At 42.9% G+C, this 11,016-nt stretch overlaps 1 protein-coding gene and 1 pseudogene across 1 annotated transcript; both read left to right on the forward strand.

Annotated features, from left to right (window-relative positions):
• Positions 1-605: 605 nt before the first annotated feature.
• On the forward strand, positions 606-2,877 carry LOC127757480 (desmethyl-deoxy-podophyllotoxin synthase-like). The gene is made up of 2 exons (XM_052283000.1): positions 606-1,601; positions 2,114-2,877. The coding sequence occupies exons 1-2, from the start codon at positions 606-608 to the stop codon at positions 2,729-2,731; spliced, it is 1,614 nt and encodes a 537-aa protein (XP_052138960.1). The 3' UTR covers positions 2,732-2,877.
• Positions 2,878-6,224: 3,347 nt separating this feature from the next.
• On the forward strand, positions 6,225-8,023 carry LOC127759960 (zealexin A1 synthase-like; annotated as a pseudogene).
• Positions 8,024-11,016: the final 2,993 nt, after the last annotated feature.

Here is an 11,016-nt window from a genome sequence, read left to right on the forward strand (position 1 = left end):
GATGGCGATTTTCGCAGACGCGACCTGCTATGGTCTATATGCAATCTAAAAAGGTCCATGTACACAGGAAAATCGTTTTAGTACTAGTATAGATATCATTATATATTGCTCCATCCCTTATCTTGGATTGATCCTTACCAACAATAATTGTCTTAGCCTGTCGGATGAATCCATACTTGAAAGAGAAACATAGATACTATAGGCAGAAAATGATATGTCAACTATTGCATAGTAATTGTATTATTGTAAGCACAAGTTTGGTCGATTAACGCAATAATGGACCCAAATCACTGATGATTAAGAAGAACGAACGTGCTTGTGCTTGATACAGTGAGTCAGTGACCCTAACATGCATGTACACTGTTGTTTGTTGAGAGCAAGACAAACACGTCTGGATTAAACTAGTAGCAAAGCAAGTATCACGAGGACCATATAGAATTATAAATCGTACGACATAGCCATCAAACTTTCTGTAAAAAAAAGAAGACGACGACACTGCTCTGAAATTATTTTTCACCGGGGGAAAATTCAGAGTACTAGCTAGCTAGTACGTGTATATAGATCGATATATATCTATAGCCACTGCAACTTCCAACTATATATATATGCAGCACAGATCGAGCTCACAAACAATAAAGATGATAAAATTGGCCGGAATAGGGGATACAGCAGCATTCTGCACCTTGCTGTGCCTACTCCTCACCCTCGTCGTCTTCAAGCTCAAGACGGCGACCTCTTCCCGGCACAACGCCGGCGTGAACCTCCCTCCGGGGCCATGGGCGCTGCCGGTCATCGGGAGCATCCACTGCCTGCTCGGCTCCCTGCCGCACCACGCCATGCGGGAGCTCTCCCGGCGGTACGGCCCCGTCATGCTCCTCCGCCTCGGCCACGTCCAGACGCTGGTGCTGTCCTCCCCGGAGGCGGCGAGGGAGGTGATGAAGACCCACGACGCCGCGTTCGCCACCCGCGCGGTCACCCCGACGGCGGGCATCCTCACCTACGGCGCCCGCGACATCGTCTTCGCGCCCTTCAGCAAGCACCTCCGGGAGCTCCGCAAGCTGTGCACGCTGGAGCTGCTCAGCCCCAGGCGCGTCCGCTCCTTCCGCCATGTCCGGGACGAAGAGGCGGCGAGGCTCGCTCGGTCGGTGGCAGCGGCGGCGCCGGCCGTCGTCAACGTCAGCGAGCTGGTTAAGATCATGGCGAACAACATCATCATGACGGCAATCATCGGCGACACGTGCCCGCAGCGGGATGAGTATCTCGAGGCTCTAGACAAGACCATGGATCTCATGAATGGATTCAACCTGATCGATCTGTTCCCCGGATCGCGGCTGGCGAGGGTGCTCGGTGCCCGATCCCTGCGTGCAACGAAGCGGGTGCATCAGAAGCTCCATCAAATCACGGATACGATAATCCAAGGACATGAAATCATCAAGGACGGCAGCGTTGGTGATGACAACATACAAGAAACAGTAGGAACACACAATATGCATGGGCATGGCCATAAGTGTGAGGACATCCTTGACGTCCTGCTGCGATTTCATAGGGACGGTGGGCTTGGGATCACCCTCACTAAAGAAATTGTCAGCGCCGTGTTGTTTGTAAGTACTCTCTCTGTTCCAAAATATAAGCATTTTAGCATAGTAACGAGTCAAATATTATTAACTTTGACCATTAATAGAAAAAATAAAAAAGATCAATCACGTAAAATTAATGTTACTAGATTTATCATTAAAAAACTATCATATATGTAATTCTTTTTATTTAAAATATCTTATTTTATAGATATTGTTAGTCAAATTAGTATCTCGGAGACCGTGTCAGAGTTCATAAATCCTTATATTTTGGGACGGAGGGAGTACTCAAATTCAAACTTATGCTCAGCCTCCATTCCTACAATTACTTGTGTCGTGCTATGTGGTAATGGATCATATACGTAATATCTCTAGGAGAATATGGTTGTAGTCCCACTGGCTAAGAATATTTGATTATTTGATTGATGTTTAGTACAAGATTTAGTCGTCAAATACTTTTCACTAGAGGGAGTATGCATCATAATTACAAAGTTTATGGAGTATTTTTTTTTAAGAATGTGTAAATTTGAATTTATCAGGATCTTTTCGCTGCTGGCTCAGAGACTACATCTACAACAATAATTTGGGCCATGTCCGAACTCGTAAGGACTCCCCATGTGATGGAGCGAGCACAATCTGAGATTCGTCAAGTCCTTCAAGGTAAAACCGTGGTTAGTGAAGCCGACATCGAAGGCCGACTCCATTATCTACAATTGGTTATAAGAGAGACTCTTAGGTTGCATCCTCCTGTGCCATTTCTCATACCGAGGTTATGCTCTGAAGCAAATAGTAAGATCATGAGATATAATATACCTCAGGGCGCTATGGTGTTAGTGAACATATCAGCGATTGGCAGAGATGAGAAGATTTGGAAAAACGCAAATGAGTTTAGGCCCGAAAGATTTAAAGATGATATGGTTGATTTTAGTGGTACCGACTTTAGATTTATTCCTGGCGGTGCTGGACGAAGAATGTGCCCAGGTTTAACGTTTGGACTATCCAATATTGAGATAGCTCTCGCGAGCCTTCTTTACCACTTTGATTGGAAATTGCCCAATGACGCAAGCTCATGTAAGCTAGATATGAGAGAAACGCATGGAGTCACAGCACGTCGTCGAACTGAGCTTTTACTCAAAGCTACTCCTTTGTACACATAATTGGATTGGTCCATAAAAAATTATGTACGCTGTGAAGACGAAGAATTGGTCTCTTAATAAACCATTGCCAATTAATGTTTGCCTAAATTTGTTTCTATCAGAACTGAAGGATAATTCATGTACATCCGTTGTTTTGCCAACCCCTTGTCGCAAGTCGATCTGAAATCTAGACTCTATTTTGAATGATGAGCCAAGCATGAAATTTGCATTTCCCCGGCGCCCAGACTTTCCAGATTAAGGAGTTGAAACTTGTGCTCGGTGTTCTTTGACATTGCGCATGGTAGGCCAAGGAAGTCGTGTAGAGTCCGCTACTTGTGAATTTCCGGGTAATCTGGTCCGGCTCTCCGATGCCTAAGTGAATATTCCGGACCGCTTCCCACAGGGCAACCAGTTGTTCGACGAGGTCTAGTGTAATAGGCGAGTGTGATTCCAGAGCCAGGTCCTGAACCCAGGCGTCCTCCTCCTTTCCATTTCGTAGAGACTTCCCTCTGTTTTTAGAGATCGCATAGACCAGCGGCATAAGGTTTTTGGTCTTACTTGTACATGTATACTAAGTTAAAAAAACTCACTTGAGACTATATAAGTTTAAAAATTTACTTCTTTTAATAATTTAGTATTAGATCATTCTTTAATATTCACGTGTTTTTAAGTATTCTCTTCATACACAATTAATCATCATATTTGGTTCCGTGGCCGCAGTGACGGTTCGGTTCCTGTGCATGCCGCGCACATGACGAACGAAAGTTGAGAGGGGATTTAACTAATCTTGCCCTAATCACATGGCATTAAATCCATGCGGTAAAAAAGATGCCGGCGATTTAACTGATTTCGGGAAAATCTCAAAGGGCTAAACGGTATGTGTTCCGTAAAAATTTCTATAGAGAATTTGCTTTAAAAAAATATTTATTTATTAAGTTTGAAATAGTTAGAGCTCAGTTAATCATGCAATAATAGCTTTAAAACGAGAGAAATCTTGCTTCTTTCTTTCAGCAACAAACGCAGCCAAACATGGATAAGAACGAACGAACGTCTTTTTTTTTGAAACAATATGGCAGGCTTTATTCATTCAATATAATTACATCGTTCGGTACTAGAGAATCAAGGATTGGGCTCATCATCCCAAGTACTCCCTCCATCCACAAAAGTTCACTAGAGTATCTTACTTTTGTCATCAAAACTAAGGAGAAATTAAATAATCTTACATGTTACAAAATCAATGACTGAAAGCAAGCATGCAACCAATGAATATTTAGATGACTCCTTGGGTTCTAATTAAACATTTAATTTATCTCTTTATTTAAGTCTTGGATGCATAAAGACTACAAATAGGAATAACTTATTTGAAAAAACTCAAATGTGAAATATGTCTAATTTTTGTGGATGGAGGGAGGACAATTTTGCTTTGACTGCATCGCTCCCCTTGCTAAATTATGTGCTGCTTGGTTCGCCTCCCTATTGCAATGCCCAATTGTTATATCTTGAAAATCGCTCCAAATTGTAGAGCAATCATCATATAAGGCCGCTGCTAAATTTGTCGTGAAACCTCCATCCTTCATTGTCTATACGACCTCCATATAGTCTTATTGGATAATTAGTCGATTACACCCTATGTGTTGTGCAAGCATCAACCCTTCTTTCAAAGCATAGGCTTCCGCCATCGGTGCATCAACTAAGTACGGCACATAGCTGTGGGAAGCAGCTAGGAATCCACCAGTGTTGTCCCTTGTAATCGTTCACACGCTGCCGCACCCCGTGTCCTCATCAAAAGCTGCATCAACATTGACCATCACTTTCCCCTCTGGAGGCTTCATCCATCCTTGCCTTATCTGCGAGCTTTTCTTCATTGTTGCTTTATATATAGTTCTTTGTTAGTGCCACAATAGACATAGCTGATCTTGAAGGTCGCTGGATGATCTCCCCGTGTACATGTTGCCGGCGTTGCCACCAATTATACCATCCGGCAGTAAGTACTAATTCAACCAATCCCACGTCTAGTGCGTCAACCTGCTCTTCTCTTCTTATGAGATGTCTTCGATGATTACTGAGCCTGACCGATCGGTGGCAAGAAAGCGTTGTAATTTCTCCTAGATGCCAAGTGATCTCCAGACTTCTCTTGCACGGTGACACGTGGAAAATATATGTTTGATATATATCCTCACCGCCATTCAGACAAACGGGGGCCGTGTTTAGTTTCCCCAAATTCTCAACTTTTCATTACATTACATCACGTCGAAAACTTTCCTACACACATACACTACCAATTTTTTCTCTAAACTACTAATTTTCTCCCAACTTACCAACTTTTCCATCATGCATCCTCCCGATTCTCCGATATGTCTATTCTCTAGGGTAGCTCGGCAAGATATAAACCCCTTCAACGCGCGCGCGCCATCCAAAAATTTTAATTTTCCCCAGCAACACTTCAATCTCCACAAATTCTTCCACAGCTAATTCCATGAAGCAGTACTAGCTTGCACTTGGGCCCTATTTAGATCCCACATAAAAATTTTACGCCCTATCACATCGAACGTTTGAACACCTACATAAAGTATTAAATATAGGCTAAAAAATAACTAATTGCACATGTTGCGACTAATTTGCGAGACGAATCTTTTGAGCCTAATTACACCATGATTTGACAATATGGGGCTACAATAAACATTTGCTAATGACGGATTAATTAGGCCTAATAGATTCGTCTCGCGGTTTATTGACGGATTCTGTTTTTTTATTAGTGTCCGAACACCCCATACGACACCCTATATAATAACCGATGTGACACGCTAAATTTTACACCCCTGAATCTAAACACCCCATCTTGCTGTTCTACTGACAATGATAGGCAGACCGCAGACCGAACGTCCTTTGATCGATACAGTGAAACTAGTAACGCATGCACAGTTGTTTGTTGAGACGGACACGCCATCCGAATTAAAGTACTATAGCTACGCCAGGAGCAAATTAACAAAGTATCATCATGACTATATAAAATTATAGACCCTTAATTATGTTTTTAAGGTAAGACGTCACCACTACTAATACTCTCTCTGCCCCTAAATATTTGACGCCGTTGAAGTATATTTAACAATGAATCAAATGATAAGAAAAAAATTAATAATTACTTAAATTTTTTAATAAGATAAACGGTTAAACATGTTTAAAAAAATCAACGGCGTCAAATATTCAAAGACGCGGGGATTATTAGTAGTGGTGATGTGCATTATCACATCACCTCTACAACTAACATCGGGTCTCGCAATTTATAATATCACACTATATTTCAATAAGTCCTCAATAAATATTGGCTTCTCCAAATTTTAAAATCATCTATTTGTTCAATAAGAAAAATCATAGTATTATTTACGTTAAACAAATACTTATTAATTGATTTTATAAACTAGAAACTCAACCTGTTTGCCGTTGGAATGCGCGGGTTTGGGCTATATATAGGCATATGGTGCTGCAACTGCAACTTCTAAACGGTGCAGCAAGCAATAGATTGAGCTCTCGATCGAACCAGCAAATAATGGCCGGCATCATGGACAGTACTACTGCATCCTACTACACCACCTTGCTGTGCGGCGCCCTGCTACTCGCTGCCGTCGTCTTCAAGCTCAAGACGGCGGCAGCTTTTTCCCGGGACAACGCCGGCGTGAACCTCCCTCCGGGGCCATGGGCGCTGCCGGTCATCGGGAGCATCCACTGCCTGCTCGGCTCCCTGCCGCACCACGCCATGCGGGAGCTCTCCCGGCGGTACGGCCCGTCATGCTCCTCCGCCTCGGCCATGTCCGGACGCTGGTGCTGTCCTCCCCGGAGGCGGCGAGGGAGGTGATGAAGACCCACGACGTCGCGTTTGCCAACCGGGCGGTCACCCCGACGGCGAGCGTCGTCAGCTATGGCGGCCGCGACATCGTCTTCGCGCCGTTCGGCAAGCACCTCCGGGAGCTCCGCAAGCTGTGCGCGCTGGAGCTGCTCAGCCCCAGGCGCGTCCGCTCCTTCCGCCATGTCCGCGAGGAAGAGGCGGCGAGGCTCGGTCGGTCGGTGGCGGCGGCGGCGTCGGCGTCGTCGGCCGTCAACGTCAGCGAGCTCGTCAAGATCATGACGAATGATGTCACCATGAGGGCTATCATCGGCGACAGGTGCCCGCAGCGGGAGGAGTACCTCGAGGCTCTAGACAAGACCATGGATCTCCTCGCCGGATTCAACCTGGTCGACCTGTTCCCCGGATCGCCGCTGGCGAGGGTGCTCGGTGGCCGATCCCTGCGTACGACGAAGCGGGTCCATGAGAAGCTCCATCAAATCACGGAAGCCATAATCCAAGGCCATGGAATCAAGGACACGGTTGGTGACGAACACCATGAGTGTGAGGACATCCTCGACGTCCTGCTGCGGTTTCAGAGGGACGGTGGGCTTGGAATCACCCTCACTAAGGAAATTGTCAGCGCCGTGTTGTTTGTAAGTACTCAAAATTTCAGTCTTAATTATACCCAACATGACTCTTTTTCTACAATTACTTTTGGCATGTTCTGTTATAGTCTTATGTATCATCTTTGGGGGAATAATTGTATATATCGTACAAAGCTTACGGAATGTATTAATTTAATCGTTAGGATCTTTTTGCTGGCGGCTCGGAGACTACGTCAACAACCATACTCTGGGCCATGTCCGAACTTATGAGGAGTCCTCATGTGATGGAGCAAGCAAAGTATGAGATTCGGCAAGTCCTTCAAGGTAAAGCCATGGTTAGTGAGGCGGACATTGAAGGCCGACTCCACTATCTGCAGCTGGTTATCAAAGAAACTCTTAGGCTGCATCCTCCGGTGCCAATTGTTATACCCAGATTATGCTCTAAACCGAATAGTAAGATTATGGGGTATGATATACCTCAAGGTACTTCGGTGCCGGTGAATGTATCAGCTATTGGAAGAGATGAGAAGATTTGGAAAGATGTAAATGAGTTTAGGCCTGAACGGTTTAAAGATGATATTGTTGATTTTAGTGGTACGGATTTTAGGTTTATTCCTGGTGGTTCTGGTCGAAGGATGTGCCCAGGTTTAACATTTGGAGTATCCAATATTGAGATAGCACTTGTAACCCTTCTATACCATTTTGATTGGAAGTTGCCTAGTGAAACAGACACACATGAGCTAGATATGAGAGAAACCTATGGGATCACTACACGTCGTAGATCTGAGCTTTTACTCAAAGCTACTCCTTCCTATGCATGATTGGGTTGGTCCACCAATATGCAGATATACAGTGTCAAGTGTTTGGTCTATGAATAAAATAATATTGTCCATATATATTTACTTAATTAGTTTTCTTCTATTATAAATGGAGGATAAGTATGAGTTAATTAGGAATTATAAATGTGGTGGCTACAATGAGCTGATGGATTCGAGACTTTGATGTTTCTTCTGTCTGATTTGTGGAAACCAACTTTACAACACTTATTTGATTTTTCCGTTTTGCGTCGCATTGTCTAAGAAAACTAGCTATTTCACTTCTTGCATTGAGCTTTGACACGAGAGATCTTAAGCTCTTGTTGTAATTAAGCACGTCTCCATGCTCAGAGAGTCAGAGAGAGCGGCAATTTGTGTGTAGTTTTCATGGTTTCGTTAACTTGTTCTCATGCAAACACCACTATTTCATACTTAAATTTAATGCTAATCTCACATGATATTTTGGATGTTGTGTAGAAACCATGTCTCATGCAAAACATAGTTTCCTTCTCTTTCCTCATTTATTCACTTGCAACATCATTTTTTATCCTAAGTGTCAGCTTATTTAATGCTATGGACACCATCCTAGTCATTGGGTTGGGAATGGCCTAAACAACCAATCGAACGGGGGTGCAAAACCCAAAAAATAACGGAGTTGCTAGAAATATGGCGCCATATGCTACAATCGATTTTTTTCAGCCACTTACACAGTAGTTACACCTCGTTTACACCCCACTTACATATGTAATTAGTATGTAATTTTCGAATTTACATATGTAATTTTAGTACTTACATATATAATTTTGAGACTTACATTGTAAATACACTAAAATTACATATGTAATTTAGGGACTTACAATATAAATACATGCCGACTATTTTTTGATAAAAAATATGGCGCCATAAATATAGCTACACCCAAAAATAATAATAATAATAATAATAATCCCGTACTAGTAGTAGCTATAGTTAGGCACTGTTAATACGTCCAAGTGTTGGACTTGCGGCCCATGAGATCGTGGACGATGGGCTTGAGTCGACGCGGCCGTGCTCCGGGCCGGGATCACGCGGCCTTGTCGTGGTCTCCTCTGATGCTTCCTACTGGCCCATCACGAGTATTGATGGGCCGTTCTTCCATCTGGATTTCCCCTTAGGCCCGGTCCTGCTTGACAAATGAGAAACTGATAATTTAGCTGCTCATCTGAAACAGCTGGTACATCTGTGTATAAACTACACGCAAAGGAATACTCCGAGTAACTAATAAACCGATACATAATAGCGTCGCGGCTGGCGAAAGGTGCTCAGCAGCCGGTCCATGCGAGCGGCGAGAGAGGCGCACGCACGCACGAATTCACTCCATCTTGGGCGCCATGATCCAGGACCACGTCGTGGACATGTAGAGCAAGGGCGGGGCGGCTGCCGGTGACGACGCGGACGGTGGCGGCGCGAGAGAAAGAGTACCTTCTCGTTGTCCTGCTGCGTCTTCAGAGATGGGAGCATAGAGACAACCCATACTACGGAGGTTATCTGCACGACCTTGTTCGTACGTGTCACTCTCTTGTACCCCCATCTATATCGTACTTCCTCCGTCCCATGAAAAACCGATATTCTAATAAATAATTTTAGATATGTTCCATGTCAAAACTTATTGTACTAGAAAACATTACATCATATTTTAGATTGATTTTTATGGGATGGATGTAGTGGTCCGCATGAATATAAATCAGGCAAAAGACGAGTTTTTTCTTTGAAGGAGTGGATTTTTTTTTAGAATGTCCATATAGTAAGATAAGATTAAATATAGGCAGGTAGTGCCAGGATTAAAGTTTTAGCATCACACATGTGTTATATATATCATGATCTGGATTTTTTTTTTCTGCGGGCTTGAAACCACAACCACAGCAACTATATGGGCTATATGAGAGTTTATCAAAAATCCACATGCAGTGGAGAAAGCGCAATCAGATATACGAAAAATCCTTGGAGGCAAAAGCATTGTCGAAGAGGCAGACATCGAAGGGCAACTTCATTACTTTCAAATGGTGAACAAGAGACTCTAAGATTGCATCCTCCTGTGCCATTGCTTCTTCCAAGGTTATGGTCTGAACCTTGTAAAATCATGGGTTATGACATACCTCAAGAACACAGCAATATTTGTGAACACATGGGCACTTGGTAGAAAATAAAAAACACTGGATTGATGCAAGTGAGTTCAGGCCTGAAATATTCGAGGATGGGCATAGTCGATTTCAATGGTTTAGACTTCAGGTTTCTTCCTTGTGGTGCCGGTTGTATGATTTGTCCTGGTTTGATGTTTGAACTTTCTGATATTGAGCTCACACTTGCGAGCCTTCTTTATCATTCCAGCTGGAGGTTGCCAACCAGATCATACTCTAATAAACTGGATATGACCGAAGCAAACGGGATCACAACTCATCGTAGAATTGATATTTGGTTAGAAGCAACTCCTTTTGTTCCTAGAGGCTAAAAAAATATGTGGTTGTTTTGCGTTTATACAATTGTACTATCTTTTAAAACTTGTGAACCATGGCGTTGTGGTTGGATATCCTAACTTATATGTAGAAAAGACATATAATACGACGTGTGTTTTATTGCTTAAATATGTGAATGTCTTTTTTACATGTGTTTTTCAAGTGTATGTAAGTCAAATCAAAACTATTTACTAGAAGCTACTCCTTTTATACCTTTGTCCACATGATTATGTGGGTTTTAAAATATTAACATCATGTGTGATGATATATGATGTATGATTGGTCTTTGTGTGATGTAAGTTGGCAATAATTTCCCTTGCCATTTTGTTTTGTGCCAATCTACAAGACAATAAGAGCAAGTTAAATGGTATAGCCCACTGCTAGCTCCAAACCATCTACAATCAATGTAATAGACAATTCATACAATAGTTGCTTACTATACTATTAATATCTGGTCCCATCTGTCATACACACATTACGTCTTGTAGTCCGTGTTGTAGCTGGCTACAGATCTGTAGCCCGCTGCTCTTCTCTCTCTTCCTTTATCTCTTTAAAATATGTTTATAGTTGG

Source organism: Oryza glaberrima, chromosome 1 (assembly GCF_000147395.1).
Source record: "Oryza glaberrima chromosome 1, OglaRS2, whole genome shotgun sequence".
NCBI lineage: Eukaryota > Viridiplantae > Streptophyta > Magnoliopsida > Poales > Poaceae > Oryza > Oryza glaberrima.